Source organism: Terrapene carolina, unplaced genomic scaffold (genome assembly GCF_002925995.2).
Source record: "Terrapene carolina triunguis isolate 2854851 unplaced genomic scaffold, T_m_triunguis-2.0 Scaffold236, whole genome shotgun sequence".
In the NCBI taxonomy this organism is placed as follows: domain Eukaryota; kingdom Metazoa; phylum Chordata; order Testudines; family Emydidae; genus Terrapene; species Terrapene triunguis.
Window position 1 is genome coordinate 13,977,502 of NW_020664587.1, and position 22,850 is coordinate 14,000,351.

At 47.7% G+C, this 22,850-nt stretch overlaps 1 protein-coding gene across 3 annotated transcripts in view; it reads right to left on the minus strand.

The window, feature by feature from the left end:
* The window catches only part of CSMD2 (CUB and Sushi multiple domains 2), a 376,903-nt gene that overhangs the window by 32,377 nt on the left and 321,676 nt on the right, over positions 1 to 22,850 (minus strand). For all 3 annotated transcript variants that reach the window (XM_026657125.1, XM_026657127.1, XM_026657126.1), the window contains exons 48-53: positions 21,425 to 21,598; positions 20,801 to 20,974; positions 16,471 to 16,644; positions 14,798 to 14,986; positions 10,794 to 10,967; positions 7,212 to 7,394 (exon numbers count right to left, since the gene is read on the minus strand). In XM_026657125.1, coding sequence (XP_026512910.1) covers positions 7,212 to 7,394; positions 10,794 to 10,967; positions 14,798 to 14,986; positions 16,471 to 16,644; positions 20,801 to 20,974; positions 21,425 to 21,598 — 1,068 coding nt within the window. The remainder of the gene's footprint in view (positions 1 to 7,211; positions 7,395 to 10,793; positions 10,968 to 14,797; positions 14,987 to 16,470; positions 16,645 to 20,800; positions 20,975 to 21,424; positions 21,599 to 22,850) is intronic.

Below are 22,850 nucleotides of genomic sequence, written 5' to 3' on the forward strand. Positions count from 1 at the left end.
AAAGTTAGGAATATGGACTATGCAACAATTACAACTGGGTGTGTATTGGGAAGACACCCACCAGATGACAGGCCATCAAATTTGATGAGCCATCAGGAAGGAACAAGAGAACCAGGAAGATACTAATCTCTCCCCCTCCTGGGAGGTATCCGGGGATGTAACAGTGACATTACTAGGTCAGGTGGTCTTGTGTCACCTGATACTAAACATGACCTGGGACTTGTAACTTTCCACTGGAAGGGAAGGGGGGGACAAAGGATTGCCATGTTATGTAAATCCTAGTTAAGAGTGGGGAGGAAGACAAACAGGACTCCTCCTCTCCACGGCCTGTCTGCCCAAGAAGAAAGACTGCTAAAGACGCCTGAAGGGAAGGTGGGAGGGGGTCCAGTCTGAAAAGAAATATAACTGGAACTCTGAACCACAGAAACTTTGCAACCTGCCTAAAATAACATTTAGGGTAAGAAATTACATTTTGTAACCCGTTTCTTAAGTTTATTGAGCTTAGTTTGCGTACTTTGGTTTATTTGCTCAGTAATCTGCTTTGTTCTGTTTACTATCTCTTTAACCACTTAAAATCCACCTTTTGTAGTTAATAAACATATTTCTTGTTTATAACATAACCCCGTGTGTACAGTTCATAATTGAATGGGGGGTGGGGGGGGATAAGAGGCTGTGCATACCTTCCTCCACATTGAGGCAGGAGGCGGATTTTATAATATATCTTTGGGTCTGCACTAAAAGGGACGTGGACACCTGAGTGCTAGGGGAAGTCCCTTAAGCTGAGCCTTCCCAGAACTGATCTCAGTGTCTGTTTCGTTCTGCAGTTTGGTACGGCCCTGCCTGTGTGTGTGCTGGAGGAAGCTCAATAGCTTGGCTCAGCAAGACAGGTAAAAAGGGTGCCCAGGTTGGCATAACAGGCAGGCTCAGTGGTATCTCAGCACATCAGGTGGCATCCAAAGGGGGGCAACCCATCACAGCGCTGTCACACAGTCTTCCAAGTTCTGTTTCTGCAAGCAAGTTTTGACTCTTGGGAAGACATGGCACGTGGTGGTTAGTTCTGAGTTATGCCAGGGTGTGAAGAGGCAGCTTGGGGAGAGAGGGAGTAGGGGAGTTTGGTGTCTGCCTTGGGCTTTGATTAGAGTCAATTCTTGAGGCACAGTTGCTTCCAGGGAACCAGGCAGGCGCGTTGGGATGAGATTCCCAGAAGAAGGGAGTGTCCTGTGGGCTGCTTGACCATCTCAGTTCAGGACCGATGTATGTGCCTAAACATACCAAGTTCCATTTAGAAGACACTCAGACTATGTCGCTGATTTATCCTCCCCTGGGAAGCCAAGCTACAAGGCCACAGATATCAGCTACCATTTGCCATAAGGGGCATCACAAGTATCAGAAGAAGGAGCCACGTTATTATTTATTTACTACAGAGGCTTCTAGGGCACGTGTTCTCATCCCATACCGTTACATACAGTGCTGCTCTTAACATTCCCTCTGCCCGGCAGGATGAATCCCATTGAATTACACTGAGTGGTGTTTCTTTTAATTTTTTTTTTTAAAAAGGTCCTTCCCCTTCTGAACTGGTGGCATTTTAAGGCTCGATGATGGTCAAACCTGAAGCAGAGCAATTCCCTCCAGGAAGAGCAATAAAGCTTCTCTTCTCCTCTCCTACAGATTAAAGCTGTTTACTAAAGAGGATTCCAGTCTAGGTAGCATGTAAATAAAATGTCTCACACGTGCCCCCCGGTCTAATCCTTACAGCGGACAGAATCGTCCTTTTGGGTCTTGCTGCCAGTCAGCAGACAGGCTGAATTGGTCTCCTAACAATGCCTGACACATCAGGCAAAATCCACTGCGGGAATAACACATAGCTCAGAGCATTCGGAGTCCTAAAGCCTTCACTTTGCAGATGGTAATTTACATACTGTTTAAATTAAATAGTAACCTACATTCCACTCAACATGCAGAGGGGGAAAAAAATCCTGTCACAAGCATATTCTCAGTGGTCAAATTGGGATCAATTAAAATAAACGCATTTCTGTTTACTTAAACTGGCAAACACCAGCGAGGGTCCTGCCTCATTCTGGCTGCGGATTTTGTTTAATTCATCTGGCGCGATAATAAACACGCTAAAAGCAAATGTTCCATTCAGCTTTTCAAGGAAGGAGGAGAAACTATAAAGCTTAACGTCAACTAACAATGCAATTGCAGCGTCTATTGTGCAGGAGAGCAAGTGATTTTTGTTTTGTTCCCCCGGCCCCTCATTCCTTAGCGCTGTGCATAGAGAGATGGATGGAGAAGAAAGCAGGGGGAGGGAGGGGAGCTTGTAAATTTGCATGTACATTTTAAAACTTGCTGGAAATTAAAGCTAAATGGGGCTTGAAAGCTGAGATTTTAGAAAGCCTGGAAAGCTGGGTTCTACTGGAAACGATGCGGCCTCTGCTGTCTAACACAGTCAGCAGCGCTGAGGAGTTCCAGCCGCTACCGATAATTGACTCGTTTGATTTCAATCCATTTGTACCTTATGAAAAAATGATTGTGGGTTTTTTAAAAATAATTCCTCCTCTTTCTTGTTTGAATTTTAGAGCAGTTGAAAGGCACCTGACAGCTCGAGGGAATAAAGCCCCTTTCCTTACCCAGCTGGGCACTCAGAAGATCTGGATTCGGTTCCTGCCTCTGCCACACCCCTTCTCCGTGACCTTGGGTGAGTCACTTGGGTCCTGATTCAGCAAAACACTTATTTTAAGTTAAGCACATGCTTAAATTCCGTGGTCTTCAAAGTGAAGCATGTGCTCAGCAGCTTTGTTGGATTGGGATATCACCTCTTTCTGCTGCAGTTTTCCTACTTTTTCCCCGCCCGGTCTATTTAGATGGTAAGATCTGTAGTGCAGGGACGGTCTTGTCTTACGTGTCCGTACAGCACCTGATACAATGGGGTCCTGATCCCAGCCGGGGCCTCTAGGGACTATAAACAACTTGCACCCACACCACCGGGCAGGGACAACAGAAGATTCTGCCCAGCGCAGCGCCTGCAGTGAGCTGGCGCAGCCTTGCTTTGCAGGGGGCAAGATGGCAGCTTGATCTCTGTCCCCTTTCATTTCTCAGCCTCTCTGGCAACATTAACAAGGATGGCAATTAATCAACGGTGCTTTTTTTGTGCCGTAGACCTTGGTCTACTCAAGAACAGACAGAGCTCCTCCATGCTCATTTTGCACCGCGGCTAACAGAAGGGAACGATTTTCACTCGCTGGGCAGGGTCGAACTGAGGCCCTGCAGGCTCCTCCTGACTTGATTATGTTTTCTGTTCCTAGCCGCCGAGCATGAGGTGTGAGTCAGAGACAGACAATGCCCTACAGAGGCGCTGAATGGCTGCGTTGGCATGCTGGAGCTTTGCCACTCCAATGCTGAATGGGGCTCCCATGGAGACGTCCATACATTCAAATGGGCTAATTCAGAAATATGGAAGGGGAGATGCAATTTAGCAGGTTTTTAAATATGATTAGCCCCGATTTAGGGATATGGAACATATTAATCACTCTGATTCAGATCACGCCTTGGAGACCTTTAATCACCAGGTTTTAATGAGTCGGGGAATATGGAACTTGGGTGCTGGGGATATTCTCCCTCCTCCCGTCCAAAAAAAAAAAAAAAATCTTTTTGCTAATAAAAGATGACTCCTGGCTCTGGGAGTTCTTCTTGGACCTGGGCTTATTTACGGCGGGTCTGCTGAACCCGATCCAAGAGGTATGCCTTTGATGAAGTTGCAATTACTTACAGACATATGAGCGGCTGAGTCGGAACAAGCTTTTCAATATGATTTCATTAGTCTGGGAACGTGGTTACTACTGAGAAACCATTATCACATTCTGCAGAAGCTAAAAAAGCCCGGCGCTGTGTGTGGTTTCTAAAGCAGACCAATCAGCTAGTGACATGTAGAGTATGCGGGCCACAGATGTCAACGTTTGGGCTTCGATGCAGCAAAGTAGTTAAGCACACGCTTAGCTTTAAGGCACATCAGAGGGCCTGAAGCATGCATTTAAGCCCACCCCATTTCTGTAAAGCAGGGAAGTCTGTGTTTATGTCCCATCGACGCCAATAGGTCTTAAGAACATGCTCTACGTTAAGGATGTGTATTGCCAAATCAGGTCCTTGGTGACTAAAGTCAAGCACCTAAATAAGAGGCCTGACTTGCAGAGGAGTTGAGCACCTGTAGCTTCTGTTCAGTATAGTGCTTCTGCTTAAATATGGATTCACGCCCCATTAGGCATTGAAAGCTTTGGCCTTACCCACTACATGTATATCCTTAGCTAAAAATACATACAGCTGATTAGGATCCAAAGAGATTTGGGGGGGGGGGCACTGCTGGGGACAGCACGTTCAGCAGTGATGGAGGCAAGCACCATGCCTGGATATGGCCTGCTGGCTTCAGGGACACGGACGGAAACAGAGCAAAGAACACGTTTTGTTTCACTTGCCTGCGCTCTTCCCCCAAGTGCAACCTGGTGGACAGTGGGTTGGGGCCAGGGTTTGGCCCCCATCCTGCCCAAACATGCCTGTCTGGGTAGATAATTGCTGCCAGCTGCACTGGCTGCCCCTGTGGGGGTACAAGGGGATGGGAGAAAGGACTTTGCCACCTGCTTTCCACCTCTTCCAAAATGCACATGCCAGGGGCCAGCCATAACGAGCGCTGCTGGTTAAAACCCCACCATCGTGCAGCGTGGGACAAAAATGACCGTGCACGTGGCTGTAACAGTGGCCATGGGCATGCCAGGCTGGGAAGCAGAGTCAGCATTGTGGGCTCAGTTCTCAAACCCTGGGTTCAAAGCCTGACTCAGAGCTGAAGCACCAGTGAGCCAGTGGCCTACGTCTCCGATCAGCCTATGTCCCAAACACCATGCTTTCCCCTGCACCATTTGAGAGTCTGCTCAATAGAGACAGGTCTGGAGTAGCCAGGGGAGGGGCACTGGGGAGTCCGACTGGCCTGGCAGAGGGGCTGCAAGTCAGAGCATCAGCAGCGTTGCATGCGGTGAGCCCCGCACTGGAACAGGAAGGGGTGCTGCGGATTAGGACCGGGACGCTCTGGCAGAGCTGCCTTGGTTCAGGGGGAGGCGGGGTCTTGAATGGCTGGCGGTGCTGCAGGTCGGGATGAAGAAGATGTGAAATAACGGCAGGTGAAGAGCTTGCATAACCTTGCTTGTGCTGCCTCAGTGCTGTCAGTCCTCACTCCTGCCTGCCTTAAATGTACTCGCAACATTAAAACAAAAAGATGGAAATCCCTGCTCCAGAAAGTCAAATCTAAGACTCAGAGAGTGCAGCCCCACGGGTACCTGACCCTGTTTGCACCTTGCCATGAATACAAACGACAGAGACACAGCGCACGACTCCACACTGAGAATGACTTGCCTATTTCGGTCGGCGAGGGCCTAACACTAAACCACCACATTATAGGAATAATGTTACTATTATTCATAAAGCTGTGATTCAAAACTAAAATATCCCCACTGCATCCTGGTGCCTTTTGAATTCGAGGGGTTATTGATCCCAGTATTAATATATACAGCCCCTGCCAATCCCCTCCACCAAAACCCCCCCCAAAAACGGGAAAGAAAAAATAATGCCCCTCCCGCCTGAAGGCCTCAGTAAATTAATAAATGTGATGCAGTGTCTTTAATCAAGGGCTGCATCAAACTGGAATAAATTTCCAATTCATTTAAACTCTCTCCGAGTTCTTGGCTTTCAAATCAGCTGAGGAGAAGGACTTGCGCAGGTCTCCTTGCTCATCGGTTTCCTGCCTAGTTTGGGGCTTTTGCTCCTTCTCGGATTGATTTTTAAATACTTCTGTAATAGCAACAGGCAGCACAGTGGCTCGCAGGAGCTGGCCTGGGGTTTATCAAGTTGGATTAGGGGGTTTTATTCTTTTTCTTCAAACAACATAAAAGGGATTTTTTAAAATAAAAAAATGTTTATTAGGATTTTAATTTGCATTATGCACCGCTGTGTCATGTCACTTACTCATGCATGCACCAGCTCTGGCTTTCACAAAGGTTCCAGGCAAGGAAAGTTTCCCTTTTTGCTGAATTTTCTCCCCAAACTGGTATTTAATCCATTGGTGGCCCCGGATTTGGAGATTCTAAGCCCAGAAGGAACCATTACAACCATCTAGTCTGACTCCTGGATAGCTCAGACCGGAGAATTCCACCCAGCCATTCCTGCACCCAGCCCAATAACTGGTGAGGTGGGAACACCGTCAGGGCCGGCTCCAGGGTTTTGGCCGCCCCAAGCAGCCAAAAACAAACAAACAAAAAGAAGCTGCGATCGTGATCTGTGGCGGCAATTCGGCGGGAGGTCCTTCGCTCCCAGCCGGAGTGAGAGACCGTCCGCCGAATTGCCGCCGAATAGCTGGACGTGCCGCCCCTCTCCGGAGTGGCCGCCCCAAGCACCTGCTTGACATGCTGGTGCCTGAAGCCGGCCCTGGGAACACCGGCTGAACAGAGCTGAGGATCAGCCTCCAGCAGACACAACCAAGGTAAAACAGGCCAAAGGGCTTTTCCTCGTTCCAGCCTCAGATGCTGAAACGAACCCAGCCATCGTGGGGCCCCGGTGAGACCACTGCATGAGGCCTGGCAGATCCAGGTTGGACACAGCACAGAGACATGTGCCCCCCACCCCTTTTCTACTGGGAAGTGGAACATGGGGGATGAGACCTGCAGGTATTTGGAGGGTGCAGAAGGGTGAACCACTGTCCCCTCAAAGACTGGCAGGAAACCCTGGAGTAAGCTAATGAAACAGGTGCCCCTCGTGGTTTCTTGCCAGCTAGAGCAGAGGGGAGTTCAGCTGTGCTCCTGCCCTCCCCGCTTGAGTCTGGACTGGAGAGGACGCCTGAGGCTCTAGGTCCGGACTCTACACTGGACGGCTCCTGGGACCCAGACATTTCTTGCTATGGCTCACTTTGAACTGTAACTGTTTCAGCCTCTGTACCTAGGGTATTTGTAACCTTTCCCTTTCCTGACAAGCTTTGTAAAATACCCTGGCCCTTCGCCATGTGTCTGAGTGGTTACTGGGACCCCTCAGGACTAGCCCTCACAAGGCCTCACCAATGAGGCAACCACGGTGCTTGCCTCCGAGCTGTGGTACATGGGGCACATACCAACACCATAAGGGGTGTGGCATACTCCACGTTCCCCTGGAGAGACAGCCCGCGAGCAGGGGAGCGGTACCTTCACACTCCGGCTGCGTGCCGCTCCAGGAGCCGTTGGCGTGGCAGGTCCTCTCTGACGAACCCCGGAGGGTGTAGCCCGGTTCGCAGCTGAACCGAACCATGCTGTCCACACCAAACTCGCTGCCCAGCCTGATGCCGTGCGAAGGGATCCCTGGGTCACCACACGTTCCCTGGCTGCCTCCTGCCGAGCAGAGAAAAACACTTTGTCAGCAACAGCCAGGGGCAGCAGTGCAGGCGTCGGTCCTGGCCCATCTTCCCCCCAGCTGCAGAGAGGAGTTACCTGTGCTACACAAGCAGCTACCTTAAAGTAGCCAGTCTATACGCTGCATCCTCTCATTAACCTTCTAGTTATCCGCTGGGATCATGAAGCCATAGTTATTGGAGCCTCCTAGATTTTAAGGTGGGAAGGGACCTGTGTGATCTTTAAACCTCATCTCCTCCACAGTGCAGGCCATAGAATTTCTCTTGGTAGGGGGGAAACCACCTATTAACCCATCCACTCCCTCTCCCTGCCATCCCAGGGACAGATGTCTTCCAATGTTCTGCCCAGTGGGTTTGCTCTAAATAACCCTAAATGATAAGCCTTCCACCCTTCCCTTGGGAGACTAGACACAGCCCGAGAAATCTCACAGCCACTACGTTTTTTCTCTTATAGCCAGGCTGAATTTTCTCCCCCAGTTTCACCCCTCTGCTCCTGGTGACTTCCTTGGGGACCAAGCAGCAGAATTACATGGAGCTCCCTGGCCCGCTAAGTTCCCCTCACTCATTGGTGATGTGGGGTGTGTGTCTCTAAAACTGCTCTCCCACAAGTCAGCCGAGCCTTGAAACGTGGTGGCTGTTACAGCCCTGGCATGGCATGTTTCATTATACCGCACACATCACTGTAGTAAGTGGGGAGGGTGAAATTCACCCAGTGGGGAAAGCCAGCAAAGTCCGAATTTAGCTCTTGTGCTGACCTTCTGCACAGGTGGTTATTTCAACCCATGTGTCTACTGTCTTTGGAAGCTCATTGCTTTTTAAGCACTTGCAAAAGAGGTCCCATGCCTCCCGAATCTCCAGAAAGAAACCTAGACAGATGCAGAGACTTTCTGCAGCAGCTGCTTAGGCAGCAAGAGGTTTGTTTGCCAGCATCAGTCAGGCGGATGGTACCCCTCCAAGCAGAAATGATGAGATGCTCAAAGCCTCCCGCCCCAATCCCGTTATCCTTGCAGAGCAAGGAGCTGTTAGCTTTGCAGCACAGACGCGCTAGGAACCCAGCCGAGAAACATCCGCTCGCAGAAATCGCTAGCGCTCGGCACTGCTGGCGGAAAGTTAGGGGGACATGAAGAGAGAGGCAGCTGAAAAGGTTGCCTTGCAGGGATTCTTTGAGAACATGTCTCCCCACATGCCAGGCTCATGCCAAGTCTGACTGTTATCAGCTCTCTCTGCTAATGATCTCTGTAAACACACCAGCCCCAATCCAGGGAGCAATATTTCACTCCTACAGTTAGAGCTGAAGCCCCTGGCTCCCAGGCCCTCTGTGCTTTGCTACGGTAATGAGCTTTGCGGCATCGTGTCGGATGTAAAAAATAATGAAGACATTTGTCATCCAGGAAAACACTTGTTTTTAAAAGGGTGGCGGGAATCCCTCTCTCTGGCCTCACTGTTCTCCTCTGCGGGCGACTTATTCCAAAACGGCTTGTTCCGATTTGCTAAAGCCACTGTCGCAATTAACGAGCTGCCTGCACATGGCGAAAACCTTCGCATTGGAAACAGCCTCAACTGGATTCTGGCCTCTATGCATCGCTCTGGGCTGCAAAGGTTGGCCCCGGAGGAGAATTTCCCCAGGGCAGGAGCAGTGTAGGGGTGGCATAGATGGCCCTATGCTGCCCTCAGTGTAGGGGAGTGCTGGGGGCAGGAGGTGGCATGCTGGACAATGGAGAATCAGGCCCTTAACTGATGTTTGAATTGCTGATTATTAAAGCGCAGGCACAAGACAAAAGGTCCGATTTCCCATCACCTTGGTTCTTATTTGCACCAGTACAAGTTGAGTTTGGTGTGAAAAAGTAGCAAATCAGAATCGTTGGCTGACACGTACCAGTGGTCATGTTTCACGCCCACTTTGCAGGGCTGGAAATGACTCACATAGGATGCAAGGAAGCCGGGAGGGGTAGCGGGGAGGAAGTCAGGTCCCAAGTGGTTTGGAGTTCGTTGCAGGGGGTGGGGTTTTCAAAAGCACATGGCACTGGCCTAACTCTGTTCTCTCTGAAGTCACCAGCAGATCTCCCATCCCACTGGTTTCAATAGGAGTCGAGTTAGGCTAAAGCTGAAGGCTTTTTAAAAAAATGGATATGAATTAAAAAAGAACCTTTCCAAGTGGCCATAAAACACTAAGCAAATCACAAATTGTTCTGTACATACGTCCTTCAGAGAGATTGAAATTGCCTCTTAATATTTCCCCCCTTTTAAGTGCAGGTTAAACTTGGTCAAGTGGAGCTGCTAGGTCTAAAGTGGCAAAATTAAAAATTAACCACTTCCTCCTATTGCCTCTGCTCCAGCTAGAGTCCCATCTCCTTCGTGCCTTGCTCTCAAGGGGATGGAAGGCTGCATGGGGTGGGAGTGGGGTTTTACACAGCTCGGGCAGTTTTTCAGTTCCATTGGGGAGGGAATCCGCTGATTTTGTGACTGAAGAGACTTGGATGTGGGTGAGGAACAAGACTGAAACAAGGATGGATTCCGCACTACTCCAGATTCTCATAATCACATGTGATGTTTGCTTATCAGGACATTTCTCAACCTGTGAGGGGAGAAACCCCACTCTGGTCCAGAGTTTCAGAATAGCTCAGCTCTCAGGGAGGCACCAAGATGGGTGGCCAGATCTTCAAAAAATCTGCCTGTGTTGAGATGGGAGCTGAGGGTTCTTGTAAATCTATCACTTATTTTGACACCCGAGCGCTTTTAAAAATATAGGCCTGATTGTCGGCGATGAGCACTTGGAAATCGGTTACCGTGAGTCTATCCCTGCCCGTCGTGGATAAGGGACATCCCATGTATATATGCATTATCCAAAGTGATGTGCGGTACACGGGACAGCGCTGCTGCATGGAGCAACAGCTCAGGTGTGAAGCCTGAGATAGGAGCATCTGACTTATCTGAATGCATGAGAGAGAGAAAGGGAGAATCTGAAGTTACATTGTGAGGAGCAATTTGTGAGTATGAAACCTCCCCCCAAATCAATGCTCTTCACAGATGCACAATAGGAGCCATTGAATAGCAAAGAGCAGGCTGCAGTATTGACTGTGCCGTATTATTTGTTATGTTTAGAGCATTCACTGCAATGATTTATTCATCCTGTGCCACGGGACAAAGTTTACTCTTTATCGGCACCCACTGTCCAAGGTGCTGGAGGCTGGACCGCTGAGCTCCAGCTGGGCTTTCCAAGTCCTGCAGGATCCTGATCCCTCCTTTGTTCAGAATAATATAGATCTGAGAGGCCTCGTGGCTTCTCTTCTCCAGCTGGAGGCCGGGTGGAAGTGTGGTGGACTGTGAAGAAGCAAAGGGTCATCGCACTAACCCTGACCAAGTCTCCTGGCCTTCTCACCTGAGCAGTGAGGGAGGGAGCCACTCCAGTGCCCGTCCAGCTGGCACATGCGAGTGGAGTTGCCAATCAGACTCCGCTTCCCCAGGCAGCTATAGCGGACGACAGACCCTACCGTGTACCTATCGCCTGAGATCTGGGAGTGGGGCGGGGAGCCAGGATGGCCACAGGAAACCACTGAAACAAAGAGAACAACATTATGGCTTGCGTTACTATCTAACTGCAGGGGACGAGCGTTCAAAAGGAAGGTGCAATGGGTGCAGCTGCAAAACACTCCCCTTTTGCACCCACAAAGTGGAATTTGCAGACACAGAGCAATCAACAGTTATGGGCCAGACCCCCTCAGTCGGTGTAAATCAGCATAGCTCCATTGACTTAGAGTCATAGAGTCCTAGACTTTAAGGTCAGAAGGGACCAATATGATCATCTAGTCTGACCTCCTGCACAACGCAGGCCGCAGAATCTCACCCACCCACTCCCGCAACAAACCCCTAACCTATGTCTGAGCCACTGAAGTCCTCAAATCATGGTTTAAAGACTTCAACAGAGCCTCACCAATTTACACGAGATGAGGATCTGGCCCTAAGTGACCTTAGCATGAACTGCCCATTGAAATCTTGCATACCCTTACTCCCTACTCAGAGGAGCTGGCACAAGAGTCATGCACCACTGAGGTGTTCAAAATAGAGTTGCAATGGTGCACAAACCTTGCATTGATCCCCGGGGTGGATTTCACCAGGGCTGGTCATGTAAACATTTGCACAGGGGCTGTCCCAGGTCTGTGCATGCAAATACCCAAATGCACACGCAAACAAGGATTTTCCAGGCATGCACTTTGCACGTTCCCGTGAACATCCATCCCCTATTAAAAATGAATATTTACACACACACACGCACATATCCCTTGGCAGTGTGGGATTCTGTCAACACATAGCCGTATTAGATGCAATGTCACACCTGATGAAATTACTCTGGCAGCTTGTAAGAACCGCTCACCCTATGATTGCTAGTAAAAACATTGTTAACAATAATTAATTGGTTTATTTAGCTTAGCTATTAGGGTAGATGAAGCTTGGCTGTTCACAAACAAGCTGACAGCTCTAAAGGCGATTAAATATGATCTGATCTAAAAGAATCTTAATGTGAGGGCCACATGCCATTAGGATTTCTGAAGGGAATTATCAGCAATGGATGCATTTCCCCTTTCTGCGTAGGTGGAATGCATGATGTATACTTCAAGAAAAAGAAAAGGGTGCGGATGTTTATATACAGTACGTGGGCACTGAGAGCTGTGACTAAAACCAAGGCCTTTTTCAAAAGAAATGAGTTTGAGAGCTAATAAACTCGTACTGTAACTAACAATTTAATAATGGATACTCCAGCAGACACATCTAAGCTAAAAATCTGTGACCGTATTGGGGGTTGTAAAGCATTTGTACAGACAGTCGGAACAAATTTCTTCCATTGTGCTAGATTTTGCTGTGGTGGATTTCACTTATTGTATCAGAATCCCTCTTCTGCCCCTTACAGAACAGGGTTTTTTCCTTCTCTAAAATACTCACTAGCCAAAATGCTCAAACCTGGGTTACCTGATGGCAAGGTTCCTGGGTCTACATTTTAAAAAGTGAGTAATGAGTACAGATGCTAAATAAAACTGGCCTGATTTTCAAAGGTGGTGAAAACACCCATAAAATCTTCTGAAGTCAATGGAAGCTGTAGGTGCTCAATGTTTTTAAAACACAAGACCACGTTTATTTAGCTGCTTGGCTATGGATGTAAGGAGCCCGGCTTGAGGTACCCAGGTATGAGCGGGTTGGCTCTTTGATTTGAGTGCCTGTAGATTCTAAGGATGTGGTTATCACTTGTCAATTTCCCATGGCTTGTGCAGCATGCTTGTAGATGTAAGATGGTGGCATGCTGGTAACAAAGGAAAAGAAAATGTGCCAAAAAACTAGTTTTTATGAGTTGGTGTAAAAAGGACAAATAAATTAAGTAATTAAAAAAAAAAAGATTGAGGCTTTGGAACAGCTCAGCTGAATGAAACTTAAGCGGCGAGGTAGGAGATTTGATTGTCCCCCTCCATTTCTGACTGTTTGACCTATTTGTCCTGCAAGGGACAACTTCTGAACAGCAGATGCACCAATTGCAAGTAAAAGAAATCCTAATGATTTTATTCTCGAAGAAGGAATGTAAACACGAAAATCAATAACCATCGCTTATCTGGAGCTAGTGTGTTTCCCTGTCACCTCGCTTGCCCCCTGTCCCTACCACATCGCCTTTCTTCCTTGTTAAGTGCTTTATGGGTTTCATGGAAAATTGACTGGATCCACTGAGGAGACTTTAACTGAAAGGTTATGTCTAGCTGTGCAGGAAGGGAGCACATCCATAGAGAGGTTCTGCTTTCTCTATCTGCCTGAGCAGCTATATAATTTGCAATCACCTTTGCCGGGTTATAATGATACATTGGCTGCTTTGGATTTTCTGTTGGGGACCATTAGGTGCATGGTGAATTATGCCATTTTCTCAGGGCCTAATCCAATGCCCATTGCAATCAGTGGAAGGACTCTGCAGTCAGGCTCCAAGTGCAGTGTGACTTAGTTGCTAGAGTACTGGGCGGGGACTCCGAAGACATGGGTTCTATTCCTGGTTCTGCTGCTGGGTGACCTCGGGCAAGTCACTTTGCCCTTCTGTGCCTCAGTTTCCCCATCTGTAAGAAGGGGAGAGTGATACTGACCTCCTGTAAAGTGCTTTGAGATCTATTGATGAAAAGCATTATGGAAGAGCTAGGGATTACGAATCCAGCGTCCCCAGCTGCCTGACTAGTATGAACTTCCTGTACTGTATTACAGATCTTGTATCTATCTATCTATGGGTTTTGTACACTGCCTCTCCCCCACTGTACCTAAGCACATAGGATTGGGTGATGCTGTGCTACTTGAAATGTGTCACTGTTGTTATAAAATGTTTTTCTTACATGGTGTCTCATCCTGTCTGGTTCCAAACACCAATCTTTGGGGTTATATGGGTCCACACTTGGTTGGGGCTCAGAGTTCTTGGGTCTAATATACTTTTAAGGTGACAGCAGCGTGTGTGTGGGCACATGTGAGCTATAAAGCACTCATAAGCAATAACCCACCCCAGGGTGCATTACCTAGGCTGCCCCCTAGGCATGCCTCACGAGACAGAAAGAGCAGGGTACTTAGAGCCCAAACTGCACATCCTGCCGTGTATTCAAATGGTTGTTTTGATCAGTTCTGAGCGGTGTGGCTACTGGCTCAAAATCACACAGTTCAGAGCTCCCATCTCCTAAATCAGACTGCTCCCTTAACCCAAGCCTTGGCACAGAATCTCCCATCTCTCTTCACTGTGCCTTTACGTATAAACATCTGTAACTAACTTAAAGGCAACAAGCATTAAGGTTACTTTAAGGGGGAAAAAATCTACAGCAAGAGTCAAGAAGCGAGTCCTCGGGAACATGCATTTTGCAAAAGAGTAAGAGTAATGAAGGTGTTTATTTCGATACTGAACTGACGTTGCCTTTCTCCAAAGACATGTGAGCGAGTGGGTGGGTGGAAGTTTGGATGTGTACGAGCTGTGCTAAATCTGCTGTGGCTAATTACACGCTGCCTTGCTATAAATTCCCTGTGTGGGATCTACTGGAGAACTGACGCTTCTCTTCGCCACCTACGATATTGTCGCTGGAGCAGAATGGGGTCAGGAATCCAAACTCAAAGGCGTCTGCATTTCATTGGTGGGTGAAAGGATCCCTACCTAATCTAATCTCTCCCTAGACCATATTTTTTCCCTTCTAGGGGCACCATCCAAAGCCCGGTGAAGTGGATAGGAAGACGAACATTGATTCCAATGGGCTTTGGATCAAACCTTGTAGGCATCATTCAGCTAAAGAGAGATGGAAACCCTTTGGGATGAAAGACTGCAATGGATCATTTGAGTATGACTTCTTTAGCAATGCCCTAAACAAAAGGGTTAGGCTCTGAACAACTTACAAAGACACTGTGGGAGGGACCGGTCCCAAGTGCCATCCCCCTGACAGGAAAGTACATGTGTGCCCAATAAGTAATATCCATGGCTGCATTGATATGAGACAGTTGTTCCAAAGCTGAATCTGTGAGGACCACTTGGCTGCACTTGACGGATGCTGTTTTCCAGGTGCCCGGGGTCAGTACAGTTTACAACTGCAAACAAATAACAGAAAACAAAAATACAAAACAAAGGGTGTAACAAAGAACAAAGGACTCTCTAAAACAAGGAGGAAAAGGGGAAGAAATCTCAAGTCACACATTCCGCAGTTTGGGTTCTTTCTTTTTTCCATCTTTAAAAAAAAAAATCAAACAAAATAATTGGATTCAAAAGAAGAGATCATCTTCTGGGCCCGATCTTGCCACGTGACGTGCAGAGACAGAGCCTCGCTGATTGGCTCACTGCAGGATCGGGCAGTTAGCGGGCAGGTGAGAAGAGCTGACTTTGCCATTGACCAGGCAGCAGTAGGGACAGAGATAAGTGGCTTGACGGAGTATAGAGGAACGGAGTGCAGGGATGGGGAGGGGAGGAGGGAATTTGGTAAGTGAACTTTAATGCTAATACTGAAGGAGGCAGGAAGCCCTGGAAATGAGAGGGCAGAGAGGTTAGCATATGGGAACATGACTGAGTGTTTCTGGGTCAGATCCTCGGCTGGTATAGATTGGCGTATCCCCACTGACTTCAATGGAGCCTATCCTGATTGAGACCAGCTGCAGATCTGGCCCAGTGATTGTTTTGTTCTTATTAGCAATTCACACGTCAATCGATTGGAAGGTGGTGGGGAAGGGGGTGAAGCCTCAGCATCGGGATCAGCTCTGGGGTGAGTAGGTGCGGTGCCCCTGAACTCGGGGGGGCGGGGGAGGGGTTGTATCTGCTTATGCCACATAGGAATGTTTGGCCTTCAAACATCACTCTTATGTTCCCACTCAGCTGCAAACTCTGCTTTACGCTGACTCATGATGGCATCTAACTGGATTTCAGGAACCAGGAGTAACCAAGGACGTGGCCCAGAGAGAAACAAAGTCCAACTCATCTTGGTCACAGGGTGTGGCATTTGCACCGTTCCTTCATCAGCAAAATCCCCATCGCATCCTCTCTGTGCTTCCCACTTACCCTCCCCTGCTACCTTAATAGCACCCTGGCAGCTGAAGGAATGACTGAGCAGGAAAAACAAAACACAGCCTCAGTCTGCAAGGGTTTTTCCCTGGGCCAGAGTCGCAGCTGGTGAAAACTGGTGGAGTTCCACCCACGTCAACAGACTGACGTGACACTGAAAGAGACGGAACGGCGCAGATTTACACCAGTGGAAGATCTGACCCAGGGTTTGTAACTAGAAATCAAAAAGTTCAGGATGAAAATAGAAGAGGAGTCCCCTGTTTGGGGCTCTGCCCCGTGAATGGAACATACCCTTCTTCTACCGCCATTTCCCAAGCGGCCCCTCTGATGCACCCAAGTGCTTGAAGAGGAGGAAGTCGAGCTGCTGCTATTCCATTGTCACAACCCCATTACGCTGCAAAACTGAAGGCATTTCTGATCCTTGGACTATAGCTCTAGCCACCATCTACCCCTTCCAGCACATTCATACGCTCTAGGCCTCAACCCCAGTGGTCGAATGAGGGCCAGGGGGAAGATGACTTACTGCGGCAGGTGGGCAGGGAGTTGCTCCACTGGCCGTTCGCCAGGCACTGTGACTGGGATGCCCCTTCCAAGTGGTACCCGACGTTGCAGACGAACTTGGACACGTCGTTCAGGTTGAACTGGCTCCCCTGCGTCAGGCCGTTGGCTGGGTTGCCCGGGTGACCGCAAGTGATGGCTACAATCAGAAAGCGGAGACATTATCTCTGCGGCCCTCGTGGCTGCAGAAAGTGAGCCTTCCGCCTGGAAGGACAGTTCTCAAGGAATAAGGTCACCAAGAAAACACCACCGTATAACAACAGCCGCCCTAAGCATCGAGGGCCATGTCTTTGGAACCACACTGATTTACACCAGCTGGGGATCTCGCCCTGTGTTGCTACTGCTGGGGGCATTTCCTAAGGGAGATCAGCACTCAATTCCCACTGTGATTTGGGCACCTAATGCCCCTAGGCTCCTCTGAAAATCCCAGCCGTTATTATTCATTCATTCACCGAGCACCCACAGATGTGCTAGGCACCACCCAGACATTCAAAGCCATGAGGCCTGATTCTTCTCTCACTCACCCTGGCATAAATCAGAAGTTACCCCATTGAAGTCCATGGAGTCACACTGGGTGGGAGGGAGGAAGGGGAGAGGAAACAGATTTAACAGTAAGAAGAAAATCAGGTTCCTGGTACCTAGCTCAAAGAGCGCACAATCCAAACGGCATGAGATGAGAGAGAGGAACACAAACCCTCCTGCTTCAGGGTGTCAATCAGCTTTTAACTGATGGGGGTTAGGAAGAAACGCATCAGCAGATTATCCCAGAATGTCTACTGCAGGATTTTCCTCACACCTTCCTCTGAAGCAACTAGGACTGACCACTGTCAGAGACAGGATGCAGGGCTAAATGGACCGGGGGTTTGACCCAGTGTGGGATGCTTATGTTCTGAAGACAATGCGAGGGGTAGGGTGGGGACAGAGAGACACAACAAAACGATTATGTGGACAACCAGTAGAGACAGTGCTTGGATTTAATATAGGCTTGATTGGCTCATAGCTAGTTGGCCCTCTCCCCCCCCCCACGACAGAATCATGGTTGGCTCATGGCTGGTTGCCCCCCCTCCTACAGAAACCGGTCTTAAAGAAAGATTTAAAGCCATAGCAACCCTACTGCAAGGAGTAAAGTTGGGGACCTTTACTCCAGAGTACAGCAGTATTTTCGGTTTGCAAAGGAAGCTTGAGGATTTTCAGCTAAGAGCCTTCTGACCACGTTAAGAATATGGCATCCTTGGATAGTCAATAAGAAAGCAACACTGATTGGAGGACATAGGAATTGCCATGGTGGAGCAGACTGATAATCCATTATTAGAAGTCCAGGGTTTTGTCTCTAACAGCAGCTGTGCCAAATGCTACAGAGGAAGGTGAGAAAAAATAATATACCTGGTCAATTGGGCAAGACTATACCATGGGGAGAGAAATTTCTTCCAGACTCTAGCTGGTGACTAGTTTAGGCCTTGAAGCATGAAGATTGATAACCTTTTGGTACTACACAAAGCAGATGTCAGGCTCTCTCTGAGGTACCCATGAGTCACCATTAGGGTCCTATTATAGTGGTTATGAACTAGGTGGTGGATTCTTTGTCAACATAAAAAGGAGAGTCTCTTTAGACTGCACCTATCACAAATTCAAGTTCATACATAGCATAGCAACTGTTGTGGAGCAGGTTTAAGAAAAGAAACATTAACAAGGCAGGGAATTATGATGGGATAACACAATGCCCCGCTTCTATATAAATAATGACACAGCCTCCAGGCATCTATTTTCAAAACCCAACAATGCTCCGTTTTAATTACTTTAAATGCATGTTACCCCAAAGGACTGCTGTAGTTTTAATTACTTTGAGGCCATCGTTGAATATCAGGCCCCTGCTCAGGATGCTCAGAATCCACGAGCAGCCAAATCAGCTTTTAATTGCCAAAAAAAGGAGATGAAGCTAAGCTAAGCAACTGAAAGTCCTATTAAGGCCCCTGCGTTTGAAAGGTAGGTCACCAGTGCGAAGTGCATTGATGCAGTCAAGCAATGGGACCTGCTTCATTCTAATGGGCTGGGCGTACAGACCTTCTGTTGGATTCGTTCCATGAGAGACCAACCGATCCATGAAAAGGCATGTGCTTTACAAATGCTGTGGTTTAATTAATCTAACTGGCTGAAGGTGTGGTTTGAAAATTCCCACCAGCCAATAACGGTTGGCTACCCAGCAATCTGACTTACTGGCCCGGGCTCATTACTCACCTAGTGGGCTAAATGTGTTTTCTGCGTCTCATTGTGGGTCACAGATGGCTAGTAAAGAAGAACCAAAATCTTGCCTTTAAACACTCTCACACTTTGGGTTTATTTGGAATCTGGTATCAGAGTCTGAGCCCAATTTTCATCTGATCTTTATCCTCATAACAGAATGAAGGAAAACCCAGGGTGCAAACGGCCCTGAATTTTGGAGCATCCATAAAGTTTTGCAGTTTGAGCCCAGCTCTAACAATTAGACTTGCATGTGTATTATTTATGGTTTTGCAGGGCATCTACTGGCTGCTCTGTATCTTGCTCTGAAATGGATGTTGCTATCACATCTGAGCACATAAAGCTACAGCACAGATAGGTGAGGTTGGAAGCAAACAACCGGCAAACCAGGATATGAAATATATGGACTGCGTCATCTGTTGATTGGAAGATATTAACATCATAGTCAGAAATCCAGTGAGTTATTTAATTAGCTTATTTACTGAAAAGAAACCTTGCATTTTAGGCAAGGTGACTCCTAAAAATGTAACATGGGATAGGGACTAATTTTCCTCTCACTAACACCTGTGTAAATCAGGAGTGACTCCACTGATGTCTATAAAGTTGCTCAGGTGTAAATGAGGTGAGAATCAGTATTTTGAGCCAGATTCTGGCCTCAGGTCTAAATCCAAACTAGCTTCCTACATTTTAAGGCCAGAATGGGCCATTACGATTTTGTCTCCTGCAACACACAGGTCCAGAGAATGTCACCAGGTCACTCCCACATCCATACCAATATCCTCTAATTCAACCACAAGTTATCTTTTAGGCAGATATCCACCCTTGCCATGGAGGTTTTTCTATCTGACTTCAATACAGTTTCTGCAGTTTGATATCAGTGGAACTAAGATCGGAATATAGAATGGTATTATTCCATTCCAATGTACCTCCCAGGACATGGTCCTCTAGCACAGACACAAGTGCAGCAACTTCGTAAGCTCTCATCAGTTAAAAATATATGAAGAAAAATAAAATAAACCCAAGAAAAAGGTGAGAGGGTTTGTGGATCTGACACTGAAATGTGTACAGAAAATCAATGGTCAATATTTCAAATCTTACCACTCACGCTACACATACAAAGTATTCTCTTGCACATTCAGGTGAGATATTCGTGCACACAAGCACTCATTTTGCATTCACAATAGTTGCAGGCACCTGAGGGAGGCAACACACCATGGCAATTTGTGAATATCTGGCCACAGGTATTTTAGCAAGGGGAAATTCTTTGTGCAGTAGGGATCTCTTGAACAGATGGTAGATTAGAGGCACAAAATCAACAGGGGGACAGCTCATGAGAAAGCCCATAAATCACAAGTTAGCAAAATGAGGATGCTTGCCTACACAGTTTGCCAGTCCTATTTTGTTCCCAGCATGGTGGCTGAAATCACCCTAGCTCTTCAGAACGCCCTGAGAATTAATTTGTTTGCTTCCAATTCAGGGCATCTTTTGGAAACCTGATTACATTTTATTCTCTCCCTTTTGGAAATGAGTTTTAATGCTTGTGAAAGGTGCCAGATTCACAGCCCTGGAGACTGGTGCTTGGCTAAGGAGAGGACAAGCGGTACAGAACGGGCTGCAGCCAACGTTCCTCATCCATGTGTCTCAACTTTGAGCCGGAAGGACCGCCTGCAGGCGTGAGGTGGCAAGTATCCTCCATGCTGACTCAACTCCTTGGCAATGCAGCTGAGGCTACCAACACACCAGTATCAGTTCAGAGGGGCTGGGGGGATGTTTTTATTGTAGGTGATAGGCTCAAGACTGAGATTATCTTCCCAACCCACAGTCATTAATACAGGCCTAGCTGGCAATCATTTCTCACTAGGGTTGAAACCTCGACTGATCACCTAGATGCAAAATGCTCCCTCCCCAACCGGCTCCAACCAGTCCTTCCTTGCTTGTTCAAGTGCCTTTTCCCCAGTTGCTCTCTCAGTCTCTGAACTCCTAGATGAACAATGCCCTGACACTTCCGCCTCTGTCCCTTCAATAGCAGGGCTAAATAAACCTGACAACATACTTACGCACACAGACAGGAGTCTTTCCAGACCAGTGATGGTCCTGCTGGCAGATCCTCACAGACATCCCAATGAGGCGAAAGCCGGGGTTGCACTGGTACACCACGCTGCCTCGGTAGTTGTAGTTCTCCCCGTTGATCTGCCCATTGACGATGGGGTTGGGTACGCCGCAGTGCCCGGCTGGATGGGGCACACAAGGGGATCCTTTCAGAACTGTGCACACGCAGGGGCCGGTGGCAACGAAGCAAAGGACTTCCCATTTCCGGATATGGGGCCTGACCCGGGGCCAATGGGTGTCTTTCCACTGACAGGAATGTGCTCTGGGGTCAGGCCCGGGGGCATTTCCTAAGAGGGTGAAGAGGCCTAGCCCCCACAATAGTAAATAAAATAGCAACAAATAAAAATAATGTCTCACTTTTATAAACCTCTTTCATCTTCCCAATCCAAAGCTTGTTACACTCTTTGATCAGCTGAGCCTCAAATCCCCTTGAAACATGTGCTTAAACCCCTTTGAATTCAGTGGGAGCGGGACTTAAGCACATGCATAAATTCTTGAATTGGGGTTCTGGTCTCTCATTCCTCTGTGAAACATAATTCATCACTTTACACAGATATCGCTCCAGCACCTACCCAAACATTTCACTTCAGTTCCACTCCAAAGCCCATTAGCCATGCATTCCCGTACACGCGATCCCACCAGGGTATAGCCAGTATTGCAGGAGAAGATGGCCGTCGCGCCGTAGATGGTTAAAGTCCCAATCCTGTTCCCATTGGGAGGCGTTGGCAGGTCTCCACAGGAGATAACTGAAAGAGATCCCAAAGCATGCAGTAAGGAAGAGCGGCTGGGGGAATGCTTTGGAATGCAATGTAGTCTGTGGAACCAATTGTCACAAATTATTACGGAGGCCAAGAACTTATCAGAATTGAAAAAGAGGATTAGGTGTTTACATGGCTAATGAGACCATCCACAGTTACATGACACAAGATGAAAACATATGGGGTATAAATCCTCATGCTTCAGGACATAAGCCAAACTCTAACTGATGGGGATCAGGAAGAAACATCCCCTATGGACTGGTATTTCCAGAATTGTCCAGTATGGGATTTCTACAGGATCTGGCAATGGTCAAAGTCAGAGACAGCATACTGGACTAGACAGTCTGATGCACATTGGCAATCTCTATATTTTTGTATTTCAGATGCCTTTTGGGAAGATATACAGAGGTAGCTGGGTGACATTTAATGGCCTGACATATACAGGAGGTCAGGCTAGAAGATCTAATGGTCCCTTATGGGCTTAAACTCTAGGAATCTATGACTATTCGGGCAGCCTGAGTTCTAAAGAAACTATGAAGTTGACATAAGAAGTATGACCCCAGAGACTTCCATATTTATTCTCTTCCAGTGACAGCCAGATCTGCTTAAAAGTCACAAAGATATATTGCAGGGAACGTGCCCAAAGTTTGGATGACCCTCCAAACTTCCCCAGTGATTGGGGGGAAGTGTGGATCCAAAGTTTAATTATCACGAGCTGTAGATTGAGATCCCGCCCACAAAGTTCAGATCTGACCCTCTTCAAGCTTTCTGTCTGGGCAGTCTCTAATATTTTCAAACTCCCTAATGCTTTGAACTCAACATGAGATTTGAGGATTGAGCTGGGTTCTTTCTGCGCCTTCTCTTGCCACCAAGATTCTGCAATTGGAACTTAGCTGACAATGCTCCCGATGAGGCAGAATGGGAGCTGACTCACTCCCAGAACAGGTTGAGCCCTGAAATGCCAACAAGAGCAAAACCTTGCATCTGACAGTGAAGTCGGCAGCTGCATCTCCAGACACAAAGGTTGAGTAAAAGTGACATTTCGAAGGAGTAATTTTTCTGTCTCTATCTGCACTTAAGGAGAGAAAAAGACCTTTTACAAAGGAAAGATCTAAAACACAGCAGTTGCATCAGAACAGACAGGATGCCTGGAGGAGTCACTTAATTCATTTGGCAAGAGCGTTTTGATTTACAGATCTACACAGTTTGCCCTTGTGAACTTGGCATTTGTGTCAGATTG